The following is a 25,497-nucleotide window of genomic DNA, read 5'->3' as shown; positions in this document are numbered from 1 at the left end:
TTTTCCTTCCAAGCTGCAGAAAACAGCCAGCCCAGGACCACACCCTGCTTGATTGTTAAGAGCATGAGACATCCTCTAAGTCACGGGGCCCCTGTGACAGGGCCAGATAGCATTTTAGAAAGTTCGTCTGACCTCCCTAAAGGTTTCTTCCCTTCAGGGGGACGTGCAGCCAGTCAGAAGACCAGTGTGGGGCTGAGGAGGGGGTGGTCTGGACGTGTGGGGAGGAGACAGTGGACACGGCATGCGGGATCTTGGTATGCCCCCCGCCCCGTGAATCACAATAGGGAGTGGAAAGAGGCCAGGGGTGGGGTCGGGTCGGCAGCCCAGGGCTCACGCGGGCTCGTCTGTGCCAGCCCCACCGCGCCCTCCTCACACGGCAGTGCCTGCCGCTCTTGTCTGCCCTTGATCCACGCCAGCCCTGCTCCAGACTCCAGACCGCCCAGTACGACCCTGAAAACGGCACAGTGAGGAACAAAAAATGCGGATCCTGTCGGAGGACAGAATCCCCACTCGCGTTTGCGATTCCGGGGGAAAGAGGGCGACGGGAGAAGGCGGGGCGGGGCTCCCTTAGTCGACAGACCTCTTGGCCCCCTTGGAGGAGGGAGGGCCCGGCGCCCGCTCCACCCCGCTCTGCCGGGGACGCGGGTCGCCATGGGAACGCGGCCCGCCCCACGCGGCCTCGGCGCAGACAAAGGCCGCCCTTCCCTACGGCGCGCGGCCGGTTCCCACGGCCCGCCGCTCCCCTCCCTCCTCGCTTTAGCTGAAGCTCCATTAACTCCGCACAAAACCTCAGTCACTTCGCCCGGCCGGGAAAGGTGTCCCCATCGCGGGGCCCCGAGGAAGCGGGGGTAGGGCCGGGGGCTGGGGGAGGAGACACCAGCGTCTTCACCGCATCCCGCGCTCCCAGCGCCCAGAGAGGAACTGAGGCCCGCGCGCTGGGAGTGGGACCCGGCACCCTTCTTACTTTTAGGCTCCCTGCAGGACCCAGATTCGCCAGGCACAACTGTCCGTTTGCCTGGGACTGCGTTGACATGTTTTAATTTGGTTATCAATGTTTCAATATCAGGAGGTTTCACATAAACACTCAGATTTTTGCTTGTTTCATAAAAGGGGAAGGTTGGGCACTCAGTCTGAGGTCGCACTCTGTTGGGATGGGCAGCCTAGCGCCGGCCCTCCCCCCCCCACACACCCTCCCCCACCCCGCTTTCCCAGGGTGCGGGTCGGGGGCTGACTCCCCAGAGATGCTCTATCTCAACCCTGGTCACTTCAAACAGAAGCAGCCGCTCCCGCCCAGAGCTCCAGACAGATGCTGAAACAGGCCCAGCCCCTTTCAGTGACAGCAGCCGGTGCAAACTGCACTTTCCCAGGGCAGAGAGGAAATGCCCCGTGCGGGGTGGAGTTCGCAGTTCGAGACCCCGCAGTACCTGAGAAAGTCAGAGTGGGCTTCCTGGAAGAGGTCACAGCTGAGGGGGCTACTTCAGCAGGAGGACGGGTCCCAGGCCCCAAAGACGGCCCAGGTGGGGAGAGTTTCCTGAGTCCAGCCCTCCCATCCCCTCGGCGCCGCCGCTGTCCCTGGTCCTGAGGGCGGGTCTCCGGGCCGGCCCGGCAGTTGCGCTTCCCCCAAGATGCGGCTGAGACCGGCCCTGGAGCCACCAATGCAGGAGGCCCCACCAGGTCGGGGAAGCTTTACCAGGAAGCGAACCACACTGCCAAGGCCGGATGGCCAAACGGGAAGGGAAGCCAGGCCGACCCAGGGTTCCAGGCGCCGCCATCGGCCCACGCGGAAGGGACCCTACCCAACCAAATGCCTAGCTTTTATTAGGGGAGGGGAGTTCTATTCTGAAAAATATGTATATGAATATAAATATATATATGTTCCATGGTTCACCCTGGCTTCTCTGATTTAGAGGATTCTGCCTTCATTCCAGGGGGAGCTCGCTGGGGGACGGGAGGGGTGCAGGGCCCGGATGAGGAGCCGGGAGAGGAGGGGTGCCCGCCCCCGAGCAGGCTGGAGCGGGGAGACGCAGGACCCAGAGCAGGCGGGTGGTGGAGTGCGGGCGAAGGCTGGGCAGGGGTGGCGCCCTGGGTGCGGGCACGGGAGGGTGCGGGGAGCGGAGCCCGGGAGGTGGCGGCGGCCCGGCTCGGGCGGTGCCGCTCCGAGGACACACGCGGCGCGCTTGGGGGAGGCGCGCAGTCCCCGGGAAGAGGCCGCGGGAGGAGCCAGGAGCCGTTCCATGGCTGCCGCCCTCCCCTCTCCGGGAAGGCCGCTTTCCGCCCGGCCGCCGCCCGGGGCCGGCTGGAAGCCGCGCGTCGTCTGCGGGAACCCCCTCCCTGGCCCCGCCCCGCCCCGCCTCCCGCCGCCGGCTGGGGCTCCGCGGGGCGCGGGGCGCGGGGCGGGGCGCGCGCCGACTGCGGCCGCTCCGGACATGTCGGGCCCGCGCGCCGGCTTCTACCGGCAGGAGCTGAACAAGACGCTGTGGGAGGTGCCGCAGCGGCTGCAGGGGCTGCGCCCGGTGGGCTCGGGCGCCTACGGCTCAGTCTGGTAGGGGCGGGCTGGGGCGGGGGGTCTCCGCGCGCGCCCCTCCCCCCCGTGCGGGGTTCCGACGCGGGGAGGGGCTCGCCCTGCCTCCGCCCCCGGGCCTTACGCAGATCCGAGGAATAAATGCGGGGTGGGGGTGCGAGGGAAATTTTCCTCCCCGAGCCTCTCCTTGGTCGGGGAAGGGGCGTCCCTCTGCCCCTCCAGCCCGGGGCGTCCTCCTCCGGGTCTGAATCTGCGGCGTCACAGCTGGCGAAAGGGCCGGTCTCGTGGCCCTGGATGTGTGAGCACGCATCTGGGATTCCCCGGTCAAGGGTCAGGCAGTCCTGGGCTCCGGTAGATACCGCCGCCCCAGGGTGGGTAGTTTTGCTTGTAAAAGAAGAGCCCAGCTTAGGGGTGGGGCGCCAAGACCCCTGCCTAAGAATGACCTCCAGCTCCTCCGTGGGCCTGGTTTCCTCCCCCGTTTTCCAAGGGGTCTCAGACTCCGAATGGGGCTCAGGCCTGATCAGAGAAGCCTACCATCCCCAACAGTCTTTAGGGGGTCTACACCCCTCCCCATTTTTGCCCCAAACAAGAGAGCGCACACTGCATGGAGACCCTGGGGCCCAGACAGGAGGGAGGGTGGGGCCTGGGGAGGCCTCTGGACCTGGTGGGGCCGGGTGGGGCTTGCAGACCGTCCTTGGGGTTTCAGTGTTGACACTGAGGCCAGTTGTGGGTGTGGGTGTTGCAGGGTGCCCCCCAGTCCAGAAGCGGTGAGGTGCCAGGTGTCTGTGGGGCCATGGGCATGGGCAGGCAGGCCCCTGGGGGACAGCTGTTGCTCTAGGACGCGGCAGAAGCTTCCAGGTGGGACACCTCAGATCCCTCCCAGGGCCCAGCGCTGGAGCCTGGAGCAGGGGTTCGGGGTCCCCTGGGCCTCAGGCCTCATGCTGTCACTGGCCGGCCATCGGGAACCCCAGGCCACTCCAGCTGCCCCAGCCAGTGCGCTCTGGCTTCCCCCTAAGGCCTCAGGGGCAGGAGAGGGTGTGTGCGCGTGGCCCCTGGGGGAGCTGACAGAGCCCTGACTGGAAGCGGGCCCCCAGGCAGGTGTCACTCCTGGGCTCCCTCCTCGGATGAGTCTGATGGCCTGGTGCCAATCCCCACAGTCCTCTGTTGACCCTGCGGACAGAAAAGGGTCTGCTCCCCTCCCCTGTGAGGGGCAACTCCCCCTGACTCCCACCCCAGGGCGGCTTTCCTCCACCATCGCCCACGAGCATCCCACTTGCTGCAGGAGGCTCCCTTTGTGGGCGTGGAGGGGTGGGGTGGAGGGGTGGGGTGGCTGCACAGGACAGCTCGCTGGAGGGAAGGCAGATCCTGAGACAGCAGTGGAGTGGGGGGGTGGAGGGCTTGGCTCGGTCAGAGGGTGCACTGAGCAGCTGGGCACGGCGGCTGCAGGTCTGGCCCTCCGGGGAGTGGGGCTGCAGGAGGGGAAACGCTCTGGGGGTCCAGACACCAGCCTCTGCTGGACAGTTCCTACTGTCTGGTTTCTCACTGTCAAAGATAGGGATGCAACACACACCTTCGGTCAGGTTCTCCTCCACATGTTGAACATTCCGGGGCTCTGGACATGGCTTTGGGACCCTTTGGGGGCCTCCCAGACCCCCTGGCCCACAGGGAGCTGGAGGAACATCTACTCTGGGAGCACACTTCTGGCTGTTTCCCTGGGGTGGTATTTCCACCCTGAGTGGGGGGCAGGAGTCAGGAGAAATTCAGGTGGGCTCGGGAGGCCAGAAGTCAGGGAGTCAGTGGAAGGGGACCTGCCTCAGAAGGAAGGAGCAAGACCCCAGGAGGGGGACTTCGCTGGTGGTCCAGTGGCTAAGACGCCCTCCTTCCAATGCGGGGAGGCCAGAGTTCAATCCCTGGTCAGGGGACTAGATCCCACATGCCTCAGCTAGGACCTAGCACAGCCAAACAAATAAATATTTTAAAAAATGAAGACCCCAGGAGGGAGGGGAGAGCATGGGAGCAAGTGAGGTCTCATGCCCGTGTGGGTGGCCTTCTGGCCAGTCACCGAGGCGGGGCCTCACGCGCGGCCTTGCAGCTCGGCCTACGACACGCGGCTGCGCCAGAGGGTGGCGGTGAAGAAGCTGTCGCGGCCCTTCCAGTCTCTGATCCATGCGCGGAGGACCTACCGGGAGCTGCGGCTGCTCAAACACCTGAAGCACGAGAACGTGAGCGGGGCTGGCGGGTGGGCGGGCGGGGCGCGGGCCGCGGAGCTCTGACTCCCCGCACCCCCAGGTCATCGGGCTGCTGGACGTGTTCACGCCGGCCACCGCCCTGGAGGACTTCAGCGAAGTGTGAGCGGCGCCGGCGGGGCGGCCGGGGCGCGGGGACGCGGGGGCGGGGCGGGGGCGCGGGGGCGGGGGCGCGGGGGCGCGGGGCTCATTCCCGGCCGCACCCAGGTACTTGGTGACCACGCTGATGGGCGCCGACCTGAACAACATCGTCAAGTGCCAGGCGCTGAGTGACGAGCACGTCCAGTTCCTCGTGTACCAGCTGCTGCGCGGGCTAAAGGTGGGCGCGGAGCGGGAGCGGGTGGCGGCGCGGGGGCCAGCGCCTGACGCCGCGCCATCTCCCCCTCGCAGTACATCCACTCGGCGGGGATCATCCACCGGGTAGGTGCGGTGCGTGGAGGCGGCGGTGGTCCTGCGCCCAGGACTCTGCCGGCCTCTCACCGCGCCCGCCCGCCCCGCAGGACCTGAAGCCCAGCAACGTGGCCGTGAACGAGGACTGCGAGCTGCGGGTGAGCGGCTGGGGCAGGGGCTGGGAGGTGGCTGCGGGGACGTGGAGACCCGCAGGGCTGAAGCTGGGGGTCGCCGTAGATCCTGGACTTCGGGCTAGCGCGCCAGGCAGACGAGGAGATGACTGGCTACGTGGCCACACGATGGTACAGGGCCCCCGAGATCATGCTGAACTGGATGCACTACAACCAGACAGGTGACGGCAGCCCCACCGGGTGCGGCCTGCGGAGGGCTGGGCGGGACCCAGAGGCCAGGCGCTCAGGACCAGACCTTCAGAAAAGCAGGGCACCGCGGGTCCTGGGCTGACCCTTGCCCTGCCCAGGGTGCCGTTAGGAAGGGGCCTGGATGTGACTGTGGGGCTGTGGGTCCAGCCCCCGGCTCTCTGGGGCGGAGCTTGGGGTAGGCAGACTGATGGCCATGCCTTCTCCTTCAGTGGACATTTGGTCCGTGGGCTGCATCATGGCTGAGCTGCTCCAGGGAAAGGCTCTCTTCCCCGGAAGTGACTGTATCCTTGGTTCAGGTTGGGGAGGAGGGTTGGGCCTCCTATTGCAGGGTGGGGGTCGAGGGAGGTGGGCTCAGGCCCTTGCCTCCTCTGCCCCACACCATGCCACCTTGGGCTCATCGTCCCCAGTGGCAGGAGAGCAGGGTCTGGGCAGTGACCCAAGGTCTGGGGTCTGGGATCCCAGGAGAGTCCATGCCTGGCTGTTGGACCTTTCCTGAGCCAGGCAGACATCGACCAGCTGAAGCGTATCATGGAGGTGGTGGGCACACCCAGTCCTGAGGTTCTAGCAAAGATATCCTCGGAACATGTGAGTCATTGGTCACCAGCCCCTCTGCTGACCTGGTGAAAGAGGGGCTGTGGGACTAGATGGGGCCCTATGGGGGGAGCATGGGTCACAGTGGAACAGACACGAAGGCGGGCCCGGCCCCCTTCAGGGAGACCTGGGGAGACACTCCTGGCGTGAGGGACAGGGCGGGTGAAGCCTGGGCACCTGCAGTGTCCTGGCTACGGACCGTGGAGTGGCACCACACCTGGGCCTGCCGGCCTGTGGGGCCAGGCGAGGTGCTGGAGCCCCCAGATCCGAGGTGGGAGGTCTTTGTTCCATGCATGCCCTTGGCCAGTCCTGTTGGAGAGGAAGGCTGGGGGCCTCTCCCATCAAGCCCCTGCCTGGCTTAGGGCCGGGGGCGGGGAGGCCCTGAACAGCCCCTCAGACCCTTCCGTGGGCACCTAGGCCCGGACCTACATCCAGTCCCTGCCCCCCATGCCCCAGAAGGACCTCAGGAGCATCTTCCGCGGAGCCAACCCCCTGGGTGAGGACGGGCCGGGGGCTTGGGTGGGGCTCCACGCTCGGCCCCAGGGGTGGAGCTGACTTGGCACCCCCGCCCCTCCAGCTGTGGACCTCCTGGGCAGGATGCTGGTGCTGGACAGTGACCAGAGGGTCAGCGCGGCAGAGGCCCTGGCACACGCCTACTTCAGCCAGTACCACGACCCGGACGACGAGCCCGAGGCGGAGCCTTACGACGAGAGCGTGGAGGCCAAGGAGCGCACGGTGGAGGAGTGGAAGGGTGGGGCCGCGTCCCCGAGGCTGGCCTTGGCCATTCTCAGCGGGGGCTCCTGTTCCTCCGAGAGGGTCTGGGTGTGGGGCCATCTACTCCCCCCCCAACACTGGGGTGGGCAGGGGCAGCTAGAGCTCGGCCTGGGTGAGTCCACCAGAAACCTGGGGGCCGCACAGGGTGGGCCCAGGAAGGGGGGCTGCTCCCAGAGGGTGGGGGGCGTGGGCCGCTGGGGGCCTGAGCGCACGCTTCCACCTCCCTGCACAGAGCTCACGTACCAGGAAGTCCTCAGCTTCAAGCCCCCAGAGCCCCCGCAGCCGCTGGGCAGCCTGGACGTTGAGCAGTGATGGAATACCGCCGCCAGCTGCCCCGCTGGGACTCAAGCGGGGGCCTGAGCCCACCTGCCACCAGCCCCGGCCTGCCAGGCCCCCATGGGGGGCGCCTGCCTTGACGCCACTACAGCCAGTGGCACCCAGCCCCGGCCTGGGACCCCCGTCCTCACGCTGCGCCTTCTGGGGAACCTGCTCGTGTGTGGACGCCTGCACGGGCGTGAGCCGCGGTGTGGGAGCCCAGGCACAGCGTCCTGCACGTCCTTGTCCTCCTGCCCCCTCCCAAGGTCCCCTTTAGGGCCTCCCTGGGGGGACCTGGGTGCCAGAAGACCTCTCCCTGGGCAGTGTGTGTGTTCCCAGACCTGGATCCCAGAGGGCTGGCTCTGGGGGGGTGGGGGTAAGTACATTGGGGCTGGAGCCTCCCTGAGACAAAGGAAGAGTCCTGATGGTCAGAGCTGCTCCGTCTGGAAGTGAGGGGTTCCCTTCAAAAGTGCTGAGGCTCAAAGGGTCTTCTGTAGGGGGGTGGAGTGGGGCGGCTGCCTGGAGCCACGTGTCCGCCGTGCTGTATGCGGTGCGTGTGTCCTGGAATCCACATGTCAGGGCAAACTGAGGCACGTGTGTCTGAGGGCCCCTGAGAGCTGCGGTGTGACCAGCCGCAGGCCCAAGTGGGGGTGACTGTACCCTTGCCTCCCCTGCCTTCAGTCCTCGAGGTGGGTGAGGCGCAAGGCTTTGCTAAGAGCCTGCTGGGCGGCATGCAAGGGGCTCAGGTGGCCACAGGCACCCCTGTGAGCAAATCCCCTCTCCCCTTGGACGTGGGAGCTGCAGCAGGCTCCTGAGGCACAGGGGTCCGGGCCCGCCTGGGGGCTGGCAGGCCTGGGGGGCTCCGGCCTCGAGGCGCCCATCAGCGTGGACGTGGATCCTGGCCCCGAGTGGATGGAGAAACCTGTGCCCGCCCTACCCCTGCCCGCCCTCTGGTCCTGCTGCTGGGACCTGGGGTGCCCTAGTCTGTGCGTCCGCCCTTGTCCTCTGTCCTTCCAGAGTGGAGGGGACCCAGCGACCTCTGGGACAGGCCCCTGCTCCAGATGTGTTGGGGGTGTGGGCCCGCCGTCAAGGGGCTTCCCTGCCAGGTGGCGACCTCTCACCCTGCGGGACCAGGGAGGTCTGAGTGTCAAGTGCCTGCACAGGGGTTTTGCAATAAAGGGGGTCCTGCCCCCCATGAGGCTCGTGTCTCAGGCTCCAGTTCCTGCTGCCCCTTCTGCCTGTAGAGCAGGGCCATGTCCCGCTGGTCCCTGAGGGCCAGCGGGATCTGAGGTGGACAGAACAGGATGTCCACCCACAATCAACCCGCTGCCCTCAGAGGTTCACTGGGCAGTGTCTGGTCCAGACCCAGACCTGCCCCTCACTCTGGTCAGGGAGCATGCAGGGTGGGGGAACAAAGGCCTGCCTTCCCCTGGGCCAGGGAGAAACTTTCCTTTCTTTCCAGGTGAAGGAGGGCTGCCCACTGAACGATCAGCCCCTGCTGCTCCCTGCAGCTCAGGCTGGGAAGGCCCAGGCCCTACTGGGGACCAGGCAGGGTGTCCCTAGTCTGGGGACATTCCGTGTCTTTGCCCCGGGCCTTGGGAGGGCTGTGGGGATCATCTGGGAGCTGGGCCTGCAGAGAGACCTGGTCAGTGTGGCTGCTTGGCCTCAGGTCCCGGAGGACCCCCGGAGACCAGGCTGGGCTGAGTCCTGGGGGCGGGGCGGGAGCAGCAGAACCCTCCTGGACCCCGCACCTCAATGCCCGCAGTCAGGGGGCCAGCTGGGGGCTTCCTGGAGGAAGCAGGTGGCGTACCACAGGGCATGAGGGGCACAGGCAAACGTGACTGTGGCTCCAGGGACCCCAGGCTGTGGCCGCGGACCAGCCTGCTGCTCCCGAGCGCCGGCTCGCCACGATGGAGCAGGTGTAAAGCTGCTCGGGCCGGCGAGCTGCAGGGTTGCTGATCCATGGCGCAGGGCGCGGAAGGTGGCGGGGGCGGGGGGGGGGGGGGGGGCGGCCCAGGGATCTTGTTACCCTGCTGTGTCTCAAGCCTGGGTCACTGGGCTGGGGGAGGGCATGGAGGGGGCTCTGACGCATGAAATGATAATGCCCCCCATCTAAAGGTAAGTGGGCGCCCCTTCGCCTTGGGGGTCAGATGTACCTTCCTGGGGCGAGTGAGCCGCGCTGGCTGTGTTTTGAAGAGTAAACCTGGGGCCTGGGCTGGACGGGCCAGGACCCGCAGGGCGGCTTGCACATCTCTGGGCAGTCTCCCCCCCCCGCCCCAGGTGGGGAGCCTGCAGGACCACCCTCTCTGCTCCAGCGTGGTAGGCACCCTGAGTTTGGGAGAGGGAATCAGCTTCTTAACAGGGAAAGGGGGATAGAGGCAAGACAGGTGGGAACGGAGCTGGGGGTGGGAGGGTCAGCGCAGGGTGAAGGGGCATCCTGGGGTGGGCAGTTGGGGCTACAGTGCTCAGGTCAGGTGCCTCAGGGTGGGAGTTCTCTGGTGCGGGGAGGAAGTTGGCAGGACTGCTGGACGGTGATTTGGGGCTGGGGGTAGAAGCCGACAAGCTCAGGCGGCCAGGATGAGCCAGCGCCCCGGGGCGCGGCGGGAAGGAGGAGACGCGAGCCTCACGGACTTCCCGCGGAGACACCGTGCGCTTGGGCCGGGGAGTCCAGCCCGAGGGCGGAGCGCGGAGGCAGGCCGGTCCGGGAGCCGCGTCGGCTCCGGGCCCGGGGCTGTCCTGAGCGGCGGTGCTCCCCTCCCCCGCCTCCGGCCTCCCGTGCGGCGCCGCCTCAGGTTTCCGGAGGGGCCGCAGGGCAGCGGCGCGGGGGGGCGGGGGCGTCACGTGCGCCCGGGGCCCGGGGCCGGTTGGTCATCCCGCAGGGGAGGGGCCGCGGGCCGCCCAGGCCGGGGCCGGGGTCGGAGCTCCGGACGGGACAGCCGGGAGCCGGGTTCCCCGGCGGCGGCGGCGGCAGCCCGTGGTGCGCGCCGGTTCCCCCCGTGAATTCCGGGTCCCCGGCCCTCGAGGCACGGTGTCCGCGGCGGGGGCGGTGCGCGGCCAGCCATGAGCTCTCCGTCGTCCGCCCGCAAGGGCTTTTATCGCCAGGAGGTGACCAAGACGGCCTGGGAGGTGCGCGTCGTGTACCAGGATCTGCAGCCCGTGGGCTCGGGCGCCTACGGCGCCGTGTGGTGAGCGCAGGCCGGGCGGGGCGGTCGGGGGTGAGGTGTCCCGGCCCCTCGCTGAGCTGTGCGTCCCGCAGCTCGGCGGTGGACAGCCGCACGGGCGCCAAGGTGGCCATCAAGAAGCTGTACCGGCCCTTTCAGTCCGAGCTGTTCGCCAAGCGCGCCTACCGGGAGCTGCGCCTCCTGAAGCACATGCGCCACGAGAACGTGAGTCGCGCCGCCCAGACCCGCGGCCGCCGCGCTCCGCTTACCCCCCGCCGGCCCCAGACCCCGCCCCGGAGACCCCTGGGCTGCTCCTCGGGGTGGCGGGGCGGAGGCCGTGGGTCGGGCCGTGTCCCTGAGCGTGCGGGGTCGAGAGGGCTGCTTCCCCGTTTCTCGACCGCTCCGCCTGGGCCAGTCCCGCGGCCGCCGCCTCTGGCTCTTCGGCCGGGGGCCTGCTCGCGGATGGCCCAGGCCGCGGGGCTCCTGCCCTACTCGCTCCAAACCTTGACTTGAGCCCCGGGGACCTCAGTGGGGAGGAGGGGTTTTCCTGGAAGGCCCCCCTCCCCGCGCTGGCCGGCTGCCCCCTCCCTGCTTCTCCAGCCCCTCTCCTTGCCCCACTCTGCCTCCTGAGTCCCAGCCCTGGGGCTGCGCGGAGGAAGGCAGAATCGGAGTTGTCAGCTCCCTCAGAGCCCCCGCGTCTCTGACGGTGAAGGGGTTCAGCGAGCCGTGTGTGGAGGGCGCTGGGCACCCCCAGGCATGCAGCCCCTTCCTGTGACGCCCACCCCCACAGCGTGAGGAAGGGCCGGCCACCACCAGGGAGGGGTCTCTTCTGTCTCCAGACCTGCCCACAGGAGACCCCGCGAGGCTGCCCCAAGCCTCTCCCTGCACAGTGCGGCCGAAGAGGGCCCTTCCCTTCTTCCTCCATGCAGCTCCTCCTGTGACCCTGAGAGCTGCCTGCTTCCCCACCCGCAAGCCACTCCTGCCCAGTCTGACGGTGATCTGGGTGCCCAGACCCTGGCCAGTCATGGCGGGCTGGCACCTTCTGGTCCCCATGTCCACCAGGAAACTCCCCTCAGCTCCAGGGCCCACGCACTCAGCGCCTCGGGTGGGTCCTGTCCTCTTATTCCCGGGTGGAATCCCCTTCGTAGAGGACACCCGCCAAGCGCCGGCTTGCTACCTGCAGGCCACACCTGCTCACGTGCAGGACTCGTCCCCATGAGGACCGACCCCTCTGCCTTCCTGCGGTCCCCTCCCTCCCAATCCGTGCTCCCCGACTCGCCCTGGCCTGTCCGCGCTCTCCCTGGGCTCCTGCTCCGTGGCCTCCAGGCCCTTGCTCGGGCCTCCCCACTGCCGCTGCTCTCTGCCTTCCCCCACACCTCCTGACCCACAGCAGCTGCCCCCCTTAGCTGGGAGGCTCTGCCTTTCATGACCCCGTGTTCCTGGGAAGAAACAGTCTCCGAGAGGCTAAGGCGTGCCCCAGTCCTGCCTGTTCTGTGCCCACCTCCGCCCATTTACCCCAGCCCCTCACCCCCAGCACCGGCCTCCCTGTGCAAGGCAGAAGCCTGGAAGTTTCCATCAGTCTGACACGCCTCCCCCGAACCTCCAGGATCCTTGCTGAAACCACCTCCTGACGCTTCTGCCTCTGGCCCCTCTCTGGGTGTCCCCGCCTCCTCACCCGTGTCTGGCCCTGGAGGCTGCGGCGGTTACCGAGGTGTCCCTCCGCCTTGTGTCCACTTTGTCCCCGCACCATGGCCGGGGCCGCACCCAGCAGCGTGCCCGCCTAACCCCCCGCGGCAGCTCCTAGGATCAGGGCAGCCCTCACCTGGTGTCACGGGCCCGCTCGGTTTCCTCGGCTTCTCCTTGGCGGCTCCCTGGCCTGGTTCTTGGCCACCTGGCCTCTCTCCCTTGTTCCTCAAGTGCTCCGAGCCCTCTGTCTCCTGCTTCGGCCACCACTCGTGTGGCCTCTGCCAGGCCTGCCCCCTGCCAGCTCGCCTACCCGTCCCTCCAGTAGCTTGGATGTGCAGGCTTCGTGGGGTCCCTGGAGGCCCGGGTGCCAGCTGTCGCACTGCCCGTGTGCCCTGTGTCACCCCCCAAGCGAGGCCTGCAGGGCTGTGGGTTTGGCCCTAGTGCTGCTGCCTGGACCCATCTGGCAGAGGCATGGTCCCTGCTAGGCTCTGGCTGCCCCCACGCTGGTCCTGGGTCTTCAGTAGGGACAGGAAGCGGGGGGAGGACAGGCCAAGGGCTGAGCTCCTTGGATGGCTGGGGGCTGCCCCAGACTTGAGGCTGCCCCTCCCCCAGAGGGTGCTTGCGGTCTCCATCCAGAAATAGCCTTTGTCTGTGGGCATGTGTGCCAGAGCAAGGTAGAGCTGCCAGTGGGCAGAGCCGGGCCCGTGGGCAGCTGCAGGGGGCTCTCCTGCACTGGGTGCCTGAGCCCCCGCCCACCCGGCACTTGGCCTCCTCCCCAGGTGATTGGGCTGCTGGACGTGTTCACGCCCGATGAGACGCTGGATGACTTCATGGACTTGTGAGTGCCAGCTCGGGGTTGGCCGGGTAGGGAGCTGGTGTTGGGTGGCTCCTGGGTGTCAACTTCAGGTTTGGGGTTGGCGGGGGGCCCCTTAAGGCGAGTCTCGCTTCGCAGCCTGGTCAGGGGTCTGCCACATGCCCCTGATGCCGCGGGGTGGACCTGGGCCTCCTCCTCCAGTGCCAGAGGTGTGAGTCTTGGCCCCAAGGGCTGTCAGCGGGTCCCGTGCTCCAGGACGCGGGCCCTGAGGCTGTGCCTGTAACTGGAGCTGCTGACCTTTGCCGGCGGGAGGGGAGGGGCGCAGGGGGCCCAGTGCTGACTGTTCTGTGGTGCCTGCCGCGTGACTGCCCAGGTGGCTACCCCTGGACTCACGCTCCCCTCGGCTAGGAGCCCAGGGCCCGGCCAGGCAAGGCCGAGGAGACGGGCTCCTCGCCGCCCAGCCTCGCGGAGGTCAAGGACGCGTACAGACTGGCCTGGCTTCCTGGTGGGGTGCTCGGGGTGTCACCCCGTCTCCCCATCCTGTCCAGCTTGCCCCCCGACGTGGATGCCCTGTGTTCGCCCCTGTCCAGGGGCACCACTCTCCTTTTTTGTGCCCCCTCCCTTCCTCGAACCTCAGTGTCCCTGGTCACCCTTCAGAAACGCCAAAACACAGTCCTCACCTGCCTGGCATCGAGGGGCCCGCAGGGTGGGGCCCGGGGCAGCGCCGTGGGCGGCGGGGACTGCGTGCTGCAGGGTGACAGGGCCCCGTGCGGCCCTGAACGTCTGTGCCCGTCGTGCGCCACAGCTACCTGGTGATGCCGTTCATGGGCACCGACCTGGGAAAGCTCATGAAGCACGAGAAGCTGAGCGAGGACCGGGTGCAGTTCCTCGTCTACCAGACGCTCAAGGGGCTGAAGGTGGGACACGGGGCCGCTGGGCTGGGAGGGGCCCCGCGCCAGCCGGAGCGCGGGCTCCTGAGCCGACGGCCGCTGACCGCTCTCTGTCCCCACAGTACATCCACGCTGCCGGCGTCATCCACAGGGTGAGTCCTGGCCCCGGAGGGGCGCCTCTCCTGGCTGTGGAGCCGCCGGTCCCACCCCTGAGGGGGTACCCCGTCTGCACACAGCCTGGGGCGGGTACTCCACCCTTCCTGGAAGGGCTGCGGGGAGGCCAGCCGTGCCCCCACGTTCAGGCGCTGCTTGGGCCTTGGCTCTGCTGGATGGCACTGCGCTGACACCTGCCTCTGTCCCCAGGACCTGAAGCCTAGCAACCTGGCTGTGAACGAGGACTGTGAGCTGAAGGTGTGTGGGGCCGGGCGCTTGGGGCCCCCCGCACCCGCCCATCCGCCTGCTGGGCCCCTGCTTTCAGGCCCGGAGGTGGGCTGGCCCAGGCCCACGCGGACAGACCAGACCCCAGCCTTCTGGGTCATGGCTGGGGTCCTAGGGCGGCACTCAGTGGGGTGGCCTGGGGCACGTGCCCATACCCGCTTGAGGAGAAGCGGGGCGGAGGGGGTCTGCACAGAGGCACTGGCCGGGGTGTCCGCAGGGGCGGAGCACAGGGGAGGAGACCCCCGGGGGCCTGTTTCTGAGGGTTGGGGGCAGGTGCGGCCCATTGGGCTGGGGGCCCTGGCTGTGACGGGGGGCCCTGCGGGCAGGGTTAGGGGCACGTGGCCGAGACCTCAGCCCCAGAGGGTTGGCCCGAGGCTCCGGTGTGCCCGGGCCCCTTGGGATCTTCTGGACCACAGTCGGCCCGCCCACTCCCCAGGGACCGCTTTGCCCCCCACCCCCTCTGACTCTGGCTGTAGATCCTGGACTTTGGCCTGGCCCGGCAGGCAGACAGCGAGATGACCGGCTACGTGGTGACCCGGTGGTACCGCGCGCCCGAGGTCATCTTGAACTGGATGCACTACACGCAGACGGGTGAGGAGCTGCCCACCCGCTCCCTGCTCTCCGGGGGTCTGTGGCGGCTGCTCCGTGGGGAGGCTTGGAGCTGGGTGGGGCACTGGGTGGGGGGCGGCAGGCCAGATGGGTCCGGTGCCCACGACCCCTCCACCGCCCCCTCCCCTGTCTGTGTGTGCCCCCCTCCCCAGCCCGCGGAGCCCTGACGCAGGGGCTTCTGTCTCAGTGGACATCTGGTCCGTGGGCTGCATCATGGCCGAGATGATCACGGGGAAGACACTCTTCAAAGGCAACGACCGTATCCTACACCGAGGGCCGGACTGGGGCCTACCCTGAACCTGGGGCTGGGTTTGGGGGGGCTTACCCTGCACCTGGGGGGACACCTGCCTGGACCAGGTGGGTGGGCGAGCCCCGTCTCTGGCCCACTCTGTGTTCCTGACCTTGGCCAAGACCTGGACCAGCTGAAGGAGATCATGAAGGTGACGGGGACGCCTCCCGCGGAGTTTGTGCAGAGGCTGCAAAGTGATGAGGTCAGCCGGGAGCCGGGTAGGGGCTGGGGACGGGCCTGGGACTAGCCCCTCACGCTCTGCTCCCGCGCAGGCCAAGAACTACATGAAGGGCCTCCCTGAGCTGGAGAAGAAGGATTTTGCCTCCGTCCTGACCAACGCGAGCCCCCTGGGTAGGTGGCACTGGGGTGGGCGTGGGTCCTGGGCCTGGGACGCTGCCCTTGGCTGGCCTGACCTGCCCTCCCCGCAGCCGTGAGCCTCCTGGAGAAAATGCTGGTGCTGGATGCGGAGCGGCGGGTGACGGCGGCCGAGGCGCTGGCCCACCCCTACTTTGAGTCGCTGCACGACACGGAGGACGATCCCCAGGCCGAGAAGTACGATGAGTCCTTTGACGACATGGACCGCACGCTGGACGAGTGGAAGCGTGAGTGGGGGCCCCGGGTCAGCTGTGTGGGTGGCCGGGCTCAGGGTCCCGGGCCCCCCCATCCCTGGGATGCAGGTTCAGCGGGGAACGCAGCAGGAGGTCAGAGGGCAGATCCAGGTACTGGGTCTCTCCTGGCGCTTTGAGTGGCCAGCGTGCCCATCCATGTCTAGGCCAGGGCCCGGGCTGACCCGGAGCTCCTCGGAAGCCCTTCCCAGGCCTCTGTTCGTACGTCTTGGATCTCCTGGCGTTTTTGCCCCTTTGAGGACCCCCTCCTACCATACAGCCACACAGCACCCTTGTCCTGCTGGGACGGTCAGGTCCATGCCAGGCAGCCCGTCTGCCCTCCCCCTTCTTCAGCACCCCGGCCCGTCCCCTCCAGCTCACTGAGCACCCCCACCTGCGCTCTGTGCTCCAGGCTTTGCGCCGACTGTCCCCTCAGACCGAGGGCCCTGCTGGTCTCTGAGGGCTGCCTACCCCTGCTCAGCCTGAGGCTGGGCTCCAGGACGCCTGCCTGGCCCCTGGGCCCCGCCTCCGCCGGGTCCCTTACGCCCCACGCTGGATCGGGCCTCAACCAGCACATGGTCTCTCTGCGGCTTCGGGCCCCCCAGACGGAGAGGGGACACAGGAGTAGGGCCGCTGGAGCTGCGGGCCTGCTGGCTCCTGTCCGAGAACCCGTCCCGGCCAAGCCTCAGGCCAGCGCTGTGGTCCTGGACGTGGAGGAGCGGGCAGAGCTGGACGGCTGTGCTGCTCACACCGAGCTCCTTAGGGTCACTGGGTCCTCAGTTCCACCAGTGGGGGCTCCACCCTTGTCTGTGCTGTTTTGTGCTTATAAGTTTTCTGTTGCTAAAAAAAGACCAGAAAACCAAAACCCGCGGGCCACAGGATCCTGTCTGTGGCCCAAACTGTAGTAAGAGCTTTTGCTTTTACTATAGACCATGTTTGCGGTTAAGCAAGCTCATCACTTCCTGTCTTCCTGGGAAAGGCCATTCTTCCAGCAGGGGCTTTTCCACACGGACCTCCCCAGTGTGGCCCGGCCCCTCCCTGCATGAGCGTCAGGCGGACGGCCTGGGAGGCACCCCAGGCCTGCGGGTAACACAACCATGCAGCTCACTGGGCAAAGCACACAGACCACTCACTGTCGAGGCACGGTCCTCTGAATGGGGCCCCGGGAGCCCCAGTGGTCCCCGAGACAGGCACTCTCCCGGCCCGGCAAGTCTGGGCACGCGGGGGGAGCAGCACCCCCTCCCTTGGGACTGCGCGCTCTGGGCATGGTGCGGGGAGCTTGGGGACTGGTGCGGGAGCCCGAGATGCAGGCGGTCAGTGGGGATTCCACGTTTGTTTGAGGCTTCATAGACGTTCCGGATGCAGAAGCTGGAACGCCCTGGTGGGACTCTGCGTAGCTCCACTCAAGTGAACACACTGGTTTATGTTCCTGCAACATCCTCTGTTCACTGAGGCAGGCTGTGGGGCCAAAGCCACTCTAGGGGCCGTGGGTGTGGGCTGGCCACAGGAGTACGATCAGGGTGGACAGTCCCTGTGGATGGACACGGGTGGACTCGAACATGTGGGACAAAGGAGCTCCCTTGGTGCCTAAGCCCTGGCAGTCAGAGTCAGATCTCTGACTGCCATTTAGGGGGGCGGTGAGCCCCTCGGTCAGTGACCTGTGCTCTGGGCCCAGGAGTTTTCCCCACCCCCATCCCGAGTGGAATCTCAGGAGTTATCACTGGTCCGGGCAAGCACTTGGCCTTGGTCGCTGGCGTCGATCCTTGGTGTGCAAGGTGGACCTGTCTGATGGGTGGTGGGCTCCTCCTCCCGTGATTCTGTCCTTCTGGCCCCAGGTGTCACATATAAAGAGGTGCTCAGCTTCAAGCCTCCCCGGCAGCTGGGGGCCAAGGTCTCCAAGGAGACAGCCTTGTGAAGACTCCTGGGCCCTGGCTGGGGCTCCACCTGGACGGGAGATCCCATCTGCCACTGTGACCTTGGCTGAGGCTGGAGTCCCCGTGCTCCATGGAACCTCTCTTGGAAGCCTGTTCCTCTGCTCGCAGACCCCATCTCAGCCTAACCACAGAGGAGCATCTGGACTTTCTGGACAGGATGCCCGCCTGACCTGGGGCTGGCCTCTGACCCTGCCAGCAGCGGCCCCCACCCCCAGGATGCACAAGAAGCTTCAGAGCCAGTGGGGTGGGACCGGGCTTGGGGTCAAGTCCTGGCCTCTGACCCTGCCTTCTCTGAACTGTGCTGAGGAGGAAGGACAGGATGCCGACTCAGGGATGCGTCTCCTGGGGGCGTTCGTGTGGACGCTTCTTCACCCCCAGCCTGGAATGCACACTGGCCACGTGGTGTGGCCCCTCGGCTGGAGGAAATAAACCCTTTTGTAGGTCTCCCTCTGCTTCACGTCCTCATTCCTGGGCTGGAGCTCCACCTTTAGGCTTTTGTTTGGAGTAATGAGGCTGGTCTGGGAGTTTCTCCCCACCCTGAGCCACTGGGCCTGGGCAACCCTTCCCTCCCAGGTCACAAAGCTGAGCCCCCCAACCTGTGTCAGTGAGCCTCAAGCCTGGAGCCCCCAAGTCAGGGCTTGGCCCCGCCCTTTGGTCCTGTTGTGTAGTCGGTTGCTCAGTCTTGTCCGACTCCTTGCGACCCCATGGACTGTAGCCCGCCAGGCTCCTCTGTCCATGGCATTCTCCAGGCAAAAATACCGGAGTGGGTTGCCGTTTCCTTCCTCTAAGCTTAGACCCTGGAGCCAGATGCAGGGCAAGGGGTGAGGGGGTCAAGGTCCAACTCCGGTGTCAACTCTGGGGTCCCCGCACTCTCTAAGGCCAGGTTCTTGGGGTGGCAGGGTCACGCAAGACGCTCGCGGCTTCTCAGGGGCCTCTGAGACGCTGTGCTGTAGCAGAACAGCGTTTCTGAACAGGGAAACAGCAGAACAGGTAGGTTTCCGTGTTCCTCTTCCTGTCGCAGGCCCGGCCATACCCAGCCGGCGCTGGCGAGCCCGCGGAGCCCTCTGCTGGCCGTTGCAGAGGACTTGCCGATGGGCCAGGCGCCACCCTGGGGCTCCTCTGGACTGTTTCCCTCAGCAGGAGCGCACAAGGCGGGATTAGCCCGTCTTCCTTCTCCCGGGCTCGCGCACAGCTGCTTCAGCCGAATATACGGTCAAGACAAGTTGCACAGTGCATACCGCCCGTCTCAACCTAGGCAGGCCCGCGCCCGTGACGCAGAAGTTCAGGCGTCTCGGCGGGGCGGGCGGCCGCGGGCCACGCCTCGCGATCACGTGCGCCGCTTCCGGGCTGCTCTGATTGGCTCCGGGGCGGGCACGCCTCCCGCAGCCCCGCTGTGGCCAGGGGCCCACGCGGGCAGGCCCCCGGCCGGGACCGGGTTATTTCGAGCGAGGCTGCGGGCCGCGGGCGGCGGGGCAGTGCCAGGGCCTCTCTCTACAGCTGCCCCGCCGTGGGGGTCATCCCCGTACGGCTGGGACGACCGAGGACTGGAGTGAGCACGCCCGCCCAGGGCCCCACCCGCAGAGCCCAGGGCCCCCGCCCCGCCTCCAGGTCTCCCGCCGCGGAGACCAGCGCTCGCAGGCCCAGCCATCTCGCCCCGACCCGAGACCGGCTTAGAAAGTCTGCCCTCCAGGCCCAGTCCCCCGAAGCCCTCGGTTTAAGGCCTAGGGCTCCCTGTTTCCTCCTGTCTCTGACCCTCCTGTTCTCGGCTGGGCCCGCGCCTCCGTCGCGGGCCGCGTTTCTTCACGCTCATCCCTCCCTCGCCCGGACCCTCCTCTGTTGGCCCCCTTCCCTGGCTTTCCCCACGCGGTGGCGCTCCTGTTCGGCTTCTCAGCCACAGCCCTGACCCCCCCCCCCCGCCCCGAGTCTCGGCCGGGGGTCTTCCGAAGCTTCAATCAGACACTTCTTGCGCCTCGGGGGCAGCGCTGCGCTGCAACCCCGGCCGGCCTGAGTCCCGGCTCCCATCCCGGGGCGAAGCTGTCTCATTGCCTCGCTCCCGCGGACGCTCGGCCTCGCGCTCCTTCCCTTCTCCCTGAGCCCTCGCTGCGGGGCCTGGGCAAAGCGGGGCGGCGATGGACAACCGCTGTGTCTGAGCCGCGGCGCGGGGTCTGGGCGGGCCTGGAGCGGGGGGCGTGGACCCGCGTGGCGCCGCCGCGACAGCCCGCGGAGCTTAGGCACACTGGCCGTCCCGCTTCGCACCGGGCCGCTCGGACTCCCGCAGGGGTGCGAGGCCGAGAGCCCGCCCTCGGCGCCGGGGGACGGGGAGAGGAAGCCGCCGCTGGCGGGAAGGGAGGCGCGCGGAGCCCGAGGGGCTCAGTCCTGGGCCCGCCCCGCTGCGTCGGGGCGGGGACTGGGGCAGCCGGAGGCGGGCGCAGGGCAGGCCCGCCTGGGACAAGCTGGAAGCCAGGGCTCGGAAGCTCCCCGGGCGACCCCGGCCTGGCTCTGTGGCCAGCTGGGGCTGGGGCCTCCTTCCCGTCTGGGCTTTCTGAGATCCCGCCCAGGCTCCGGTGGCGCCCCTGCTGCTCTCTGGGGTTACCGCGAGGGGCAGGCGGCGCGTTGACCTGCCTGTGAGCCGGAGCGTTGGGTCCTGCCCACCCTCAGTGGCCCACAGTGACCCCGGGCGGGCCATGGGGACCGCACTTGTGTACCACGAGGACATGACCGCCACCCGGCTGCTCTGGGACGAGTAAGTGGGGCCTGGCAGAGGGAGAGGAGGGGGGTGAAGACAGAGGCTCTGGACGCTGAGTGCTCTGTTCACTCAGCCCTGAGTGTGAGATCGAGTGTCCTGAGCGCCTGACCACTGCCCTGGAGCGCCTGCAGCAGCATGGTCTGAAGCAAAGGTGTCTGCAGCTCGTAGCCCGCGAGGCCTCAGAGGCGGAGCTGGGCCTGGTGCACAGGTCAGGTGGGGGGCAGGCCGTGGCCCTGGGAGGTGGGGCCTGCCTCGACCTGCGGTGCAGGCACACAGAGCCTCCCACCAAGCCTCAGTTTCCCTATCGAGTGGGTAGGCTAGCGAGCAATGAGGTGGGCACTCCCTCTCTCCTCTACCTGCTCCTCCTGGCGACCCTGCCTTGCCTGCCTGCCTCTTTGCAGCCCTGAGTACATAGCGCTGTTGCGGGGGACCCAGGCCTTGGGCACCAGGGAGCTCCAGGCCCTGTCCAAGGAGTATGATGCCGTCTACCTCCATCCGGTGCGTGCCCTGGCTAACCCACCCACCCAGTCACACATCTGGTACTTGTGCCTGTTCATAGCCCATGCTCCCGTGTGCCGTGCCCTGTTGGCTGCCACTGCAGGTACCCGGGACTGGCCTGGCCAGTTCTGCTCACTGCTTGGTGCCCTGTAACCTGGCACCGGCCTTGGTAGAGCCTGGGAGGGGTGGGGGGCTGGGGGCTGACCTGGACCCTCGCCCCCGCAGAGTACCTTCCACTGTGCCCGGCTGGCTGTGGGGGCCGCGCTGCAGCTGGTGGACGCGGTGCTGACGGGAGCTGTGCGCAACGGGCTCGCCCTGGTGAGGTGAGCGCTGCCCCCCACCCCCGACCCGCGGGGGGCCCTGTGAAGGCACGAAGACCCTGACCCACCCCATGCTCACCCCCAGGCCTCCTGGGCACCACAGCCAGAGGGCTACTGCCAACGGATTCTGCTTGTTCAACAACGTAGCCGTAGCAGCCAAACACGCCCAGCAGAAACACGGGTTGCGCAGGTTTGTGCCAGTCGGGCCGCAGCGTAGGGCCCAGACCAGGCGGCGCAGACGGAGGGGCCCCTCCCATCCTGGGCCTGCCTCCTGGCCAGGAGTGGGAGGCCCGGCCCCTCAGCGACCCCAGAACTGTCTGTCCCAGGATCCTCATCGTTGACTGGGATGTCCATCATGGTCAGGGCATCCAGTATATCTTCGAGGATGACCCCAGGTAAGTGGGGGGCTCCCTGCTACCCCACTTTTCAGGATGAGCACAGCCTGAGAGGGGAGACACAATTGTGTGCTCGGCGGCTAGGGGGCGGGGGTCAGGGTTCTGCCAGGAGCCCTGAGGCTGAGGGGGCCTGACCTCTGACCCTGGCTGGCTGTTGCAGCGTCCTTTACTTCTCCTGGCACCGCTATGAGCACGGGCACTTCTGGCCGTGTCTGCGGGAGTCAGACGCTGACGCTGTCGGGCGGGGAAGGGGCCTCGGCTTCACTGTCAACCTGCCTTGGAACCAGGTACTGGCCCCCCCGCCCCGAACCGCCCCCCAGGCATTACCCAGCCTATGTTCCCCTAACCCGTGTGTAGCCCAGGGCGTCTGGCCAGAACCATCCCCAGAAGCTGGGCCTGGGGCTGAAGACCCTGTAGTCGTCCCTGGCAGGGCTGCTCTGACGTTCCTTGGCTGCAGGTCGGGATGGGAAATGCTGACTACGTGGCTGCCTTCCTGCATGTGCTGCTGCCCCTGGCCTTTGAGGTGACTCTCAGTGGGGTGGAGGCAGGAGGGGAGGGGAATTCGGTACCCAGAGCTCCCCTCTCCCCACCACAGTGGAACAGGACTCTTGGGGGTTAGGAGGGTCTCTCTGGAGGGGCCTCTCCTCTGCCTCTGCTCCAGCTTCTTTTCTGCCCCTTCCCACCGGGCCTTGCCTGCAGTTCGACCCTGAGCTGGTCCTAGTCTCCGCAGGATTCGACTCAGCCATCGGTGATCCCGAGGTGAGGGCCTGGCCTGGCTGCCAAGTGAGGGCCTGGGGGCTTCTGCGGCCGCGGGCCAGGCCCTCCTCACGCCCGGCTCTGGCTACAGGGGCAGATGCTGGCCACACCGGAGTGCTTCGCCCACCTCACGCATCTGCTGCAGGTGCTGGCTGGCGGCCGGGTCTGCGCCGTGCTGGAGGTGACCGCGGCGAGGGGGAGGGCGCCTAGGCTGGAGGCCGGGGTGCCGTGGGAGGTTGCTGCCATGCGGGGTGGGGCTCCTGCCTGGGGCCCTGACCCCCGTGCCCTGTCGTGTCTCGGCTTCCTTCTCCTCCCAGGGTGGCTACCACCTGGAGTCCCTCTCCCAGTCTGTGTGCATGATGGTGCGAGCGCTGCTAGGCGACCCTGCCCTGCCCTTGTCAGGGCCCATGGAGCCCCATGGCAGGTGCGGGCCGGGAGGAGGGAGGGTGGGAAGGGCCGGGGCGGGAGGCTGGGCCTCATGATCCTGCTTCTCCTCGCAGTGCCCTGGAATCCCTCCAGTGTGTGCGGGCAGCCCAGGCCCCTCACTGGGTGAGCCTCCAGCAGCAAGGTCAGCCTGACTTGGGTTGGCAGGTGGGATGGTGCCTCAGGCTCCCGTCAGTGACTGTGACTCTGAACCACCCTGTACCCCTAGGTGCCGCCCCTGTACTGAGCCCCGGCACTCCCTGCCCAGAGGGGAGGCCCTCGCCGCTGCCGCTGGGGGAGCCCCAGTTCAAGGCAGTGGTGACCCAGGCTGCTGCTGCTCTGAGTTCACTCCTGGACCAGCTGCGCCTACACCCCACACCCCCTGTCCGCGTGGCTGTTGCCCTGATTGCGCCAGACACAGGCCTGGCCCTGCCCCCGGGTGTCCTCTGTGAGGAGGGGTCACTGCCGCAGGAGGAGACACAGGCCTGGGCCAGGTGGGCAGGGCGGGCCTGGGGGGCGGGACCAGGCCACGTCTGCATGTGTGAGATTCAGCTATGGTCTGCGTGTCACGCCATCTCCTTGCGTCCCCCTGGTTTGTCCACCACAGGTCACATGAGGCCCTGGCCCAGGACGGGGCCCTCACTGCACTCGGGAAGGTCCTATACCTCTTGGACAGGATCCTGGATGGGCAGGTGGGGGCAACTGGGAGTCAGGGCAGGGCTGGGTGGTGCAGAACCATGTCGGCGTGAGTGTTGCTTTGTGCCCAGGATCCTTCGCAGAACAGCCCCCAGGGACAGAGTTCAGGAGCACCCCTCAGTTCCCTCAAGAAAATTCTCTTGGCAGAGAAGTGAAGAGAATGACTTGTAGTTTTAAGCATCTTATTTTCAGGAGTGAAGCAGTTGAAGCAATTTGACCTGATTGGACAGATGATACCCCGTAGCCAGGGGCAAAGAAGGGACAGATGGGTATGTTTACCCTGCTTGGGAGTTGCCTTTTACACCTGTTACCCACCCCACAGGTGAGCAGTGGCATGGCAGCCACCCCAGTCCCTGCTGCAGCTGCCACCCTGGACGTGGCTGTTCAGTATGGCCTGTCCCATGGAGCCCAGAGGTAAGCCTCTCCTGGCTGGTCTAAGGCTCCAAGGCAGGGCTCGTGGGCTGGCCGCGTGGGAAGGGCTCTGGGAATGGGCTCCAGGTGGCGTGTGTGCAGCTCATTCAGGAGCCGACTCTTCCTCCAGGCTGCTCTGTGTGGCTGTGGGACAGCTGGATCGGCCCCCAGGTCTCACCGATGACGGGTATGACTCTCGGGTCATGTGTACCTCCAGTTTCACAAGTGGGTGGGTGAGCCCATCAGCCTGGATTCCTGGGTGACAGGTGGGCGGGGCCTTCTGCAGCTGGAACTCCAGAAGGGCCCCCTGGGAGCAATGCCAGGAGGCTCTCCAGCATGGAGGGTCAGCAGTCCTAGCATCTCTGCCCCTGAGCTGTCCCTCATCTGTCTGGGCTCTGGAGGGTGGGCGGCATCTCACGCACAAGCACGTGTATCCATATGCTTGCTCCCCCGTTGAAGGAGAAATCTATGGCTGAACATTGGCGGTGAGGAGGCAGCTGCCCCATCCATGTTCCACGTCTCTGTGCCACTGCCGGTGGTGAGTGGGGGCTCACAGGGCAGGGCGGCTGCTGCTCACTAGCACTGGCATGAGGGCCAGACTCCGGGCCTTTACCTGCCCTTCCTGGCGGGACTGTGGGTGTGGGTGTCTGCCCACCCAAGATTGGGAGGTAGGGTGACCTGAGCTGGCCAGAGTTCCCTGGATGATGGGCTGGGCCATGCCGCTGTCACTCCCATAGACAACTGGTGGGTTCCTGAGCTGTGCCCTGGCCCTGGTGCTGCCCCTGGCCTACAGCTTCCAGCCTGACCTGGTGCTGGTGGCGCTGGGGCCGGCCCATGGCTTGCGGGACCCCCAGGCTGCACTCCTGGCTGCACTGCTTCGGGGCCCGGCAGGCGGCCGAGTCTTCGCCCTTGTGGATGAGGTGAGTTGGGTGGGGTGGACCTGCTGTGGGACGGGAGGTGGGGAGAAACCAGTGACTCACGGCTTCCACCTCTGCTGCTGGCCCAGGAATCCACACCCCAGCTTGCAACAGTCCTGGCTAGGGTGCTGAATGGGGAGGCACCCCCAAGCCTGGGCCCCTTCTCCATGGCCGCCCCAGAGGACACGCAAGCCCTGATGTACCTGAGAGGGCGACTGGAGCCAAGGTGGAAGATGCTGCAGGTGGCTGGTGAGGCTGCGGGGCCAGGCTCAGGCTGAATGCGTGGGGCCCTGGGCGACAGCTGCCTTCGGGCTCTGCGGGGAGAGGGGCTCACGTCCCGGGGAGCGGGGAGCTGCCCAGAACCAGCTCAGGGCCCTGTCAAGCAGTTGTGCCCCGCTTCTCAGCGCCTCATTGAGTGCTGTGACCTGGCAGCTTGAAGTCGGCCAGGGTGGGAGTATCTACACCGTGGAAGAGACACTACGCATCAGTCCCCCGGGAGCCTGTTGTTAACCGTGCGCGAGCACGTCTCTGCACGAGGCCTCTGACCTGAGGGCCAGGCTGTGGGCCTGCCCAGGACACGGGCTCAGGGGCTCAGGACCCCTGCTCCGGCGCCAGCCTCTATACGGACGGGCCCTCCCCAGCTCCCTCCTCCCAGCCGTCAGTAAAAGTAGGTTAAGCCAAAGTCTGACTCC

The 25,497-nt window shown here is 67.2% G+C and overlaps 3 protein-coding genes across 37 annotated transcripts; all 3 read left to right on the top strand.

The window, feature by feature from the left end:
- Nucleotides 1–1,364: 1,364 nt before the first annotated feature.
- Nucleotides 1,365–8,423, top strand: MAPK11 (mitogen-activated protein kinase 11). 14 transcript variants are annotated; one of them, XM_086403498.1, is made up of 12 exons: nt 1,865–2,063; nt 4,610–4,743; nt 4,811–4,869; nt 4,975–5,086; nt 5,158–5,187; nt 5,268–5,315; nt 5,395–5,509; nt 5,747–5,818; nt 6,043–6,122; nt 6,546–6,624; nt 6,706–6,879; nt 7,135–8,417. In XM_086403498.1, the coding sequence occupies exons 1-12, from the start codon at nt 1,880–1,882 to the stop codon at nt 7,212–7,214; spliced, it is 1,167 nt and encodes a 388-aa protein (XP_086259624.1). In that variant the 5' UTR covers nt 1,865–1,879; the 3' UTR covers nt 7,215–8,417. The 14 variants fall into 14 exon arrangements, 9 of the variants coding, with proteins under 9 accessions (XP_086259621.1, XP_086259622.1, XP_086259624.1 ...); XM_086403491.1 differs by having other exon boundaries at nt 1,998–2,542; nt 4,614–4,743; nt 7,135–8,423; XM_086403493.1 differs by lacking the exon at nt 1,865–2,063 and adding an exon at nt 2,414–2,542 and having other exon boundaries at nt 4,614–4,743; nt 6,585–6,624; nt 7,135–8,423.
- A 1,694-nt stretch (nt 8,424–10,117) lies between these two features.
- On the top strand, nt 10,118–18,089 carry MAPK12 (mitogen-activated protein kinase 12). Of its 8 annotated transcripts, none has more exons than XR_015164682.1 (12): nt 10,118–10,402; nt 10,474–10,603; nt 12,844–12,902; nt 13,684–13,795; nt 13,891–13,920; nt 14,132–14,179; nt 14,683–14,797; nt 14,968–15,074; nt 15,227–15,306; nt 15,377–15,455; nt 15,533–15,706; nt 17,545–18,089. XR_015164682.1 is itself a non-coding variant. In XM_086403407.1 (12 exons), the coding sequence occupies exons 1-12, from the start codon at nt 10,278–10,280 to the stop codon at nt 17,622–17,624; spliced, it is 1,104 nt and encodes a 367-aa protein (XP_086259533.1). In that variant the 5' UTR covers nt 10,118–10,277; the 3' UTR covers nt 17,625–18,089. The 8 variants fall into 8 exon arrangements, 5 of the variants coding, with proteins under 5 accessions (XP_086259533.1, XP_086259534.1, XP_086259531.1 ...); XR_015164680.1 differs by having other exon boundaries at nt 14,643–14,797; nt 15,003–15,074; XR_015164681.1 differs by lacking the exon at nt 17,545–18,089 and adding an exon at nt 16,122–16,617 and having other exon boundaries at nt 14,643–14,797; nt 15,003–15,074.
- A 1,989-nt stretch (nt 18,090–20,078) lies between these two features.
- On the top strand, nt 20,079–25,487 carry HDAC10 (histone deacetylase 10). 15 transcript variants are annotated; one of them, XR_015164674.1, is made up of 20 exons: nt 20,079–20,386; nt 20,463–20,597; nt 20,791–20,887; nt 21,113–21,210; nt 21,293–21,397; nt 21,534–21,602; nt 21,763–21,889; nt 22,060–22,125; nt 22,302–22,361; nt 22,450–22,539; nt 22,676–22,782; nt 22,859–22,907; nt 23,011–23,275; nt 23,389–23,473; nt 23,800–23,891; nt 24,019–24,075; nt 24,348–24,426; nt 24,626–24,808; nt 24,895–25,054; nt 25,210–25,487. XR_015164674.1 is itself a non-coding variant. In XM_086403377.1 (20 exons), the coding sequence occupies exons 1-20, from the start codon at nt 20,328–20,330 to the stop codon at nt 25,240–25,242; spliced, it is 2,007 nt and encodes a 668-aa protein (XP_086259503.1). In that variant the 5' UTR covers nt 20,079–20,327; the 3' UTR covers nt 25,243–25,487. The 15 variants fall into 15 exon arrangements, 9 of the variants coding, with proteins under 9 accessions (XP_086259503.1, XP_086259502.1, XP_086259500.1 ...); XR_015164673.1 differs by having other exon boundaries at nt 22,033–22,125; nt 25,238–25,487; XR_015164672.1 differs by having other exon boundaries at nt 22,033–22,125.
- The last annotated feature ends 10 nt before the right edge of the window (nt 25,488–25,497 follow it).

Source organism: Bos grunniens, chromosome 5, assembly GCF_055505025.1.
Source record: "Bos grunniens cultivar Pamir isolate PY7600 chromosome 5, Bosgru_T2T1.0, whole genome shotgun sequence".
Lineage (NCBI taxonomy): Eukaryota > Metazoa > Chordata > Mammalia > Artiodactyla > Bovidae > Bos > Bos grunniens.
The sequence above is the reverse complement of the archived record's forward strand: the minus strand, read 5'-3'. Positions and strand labels throughout refer to the sequence as shown.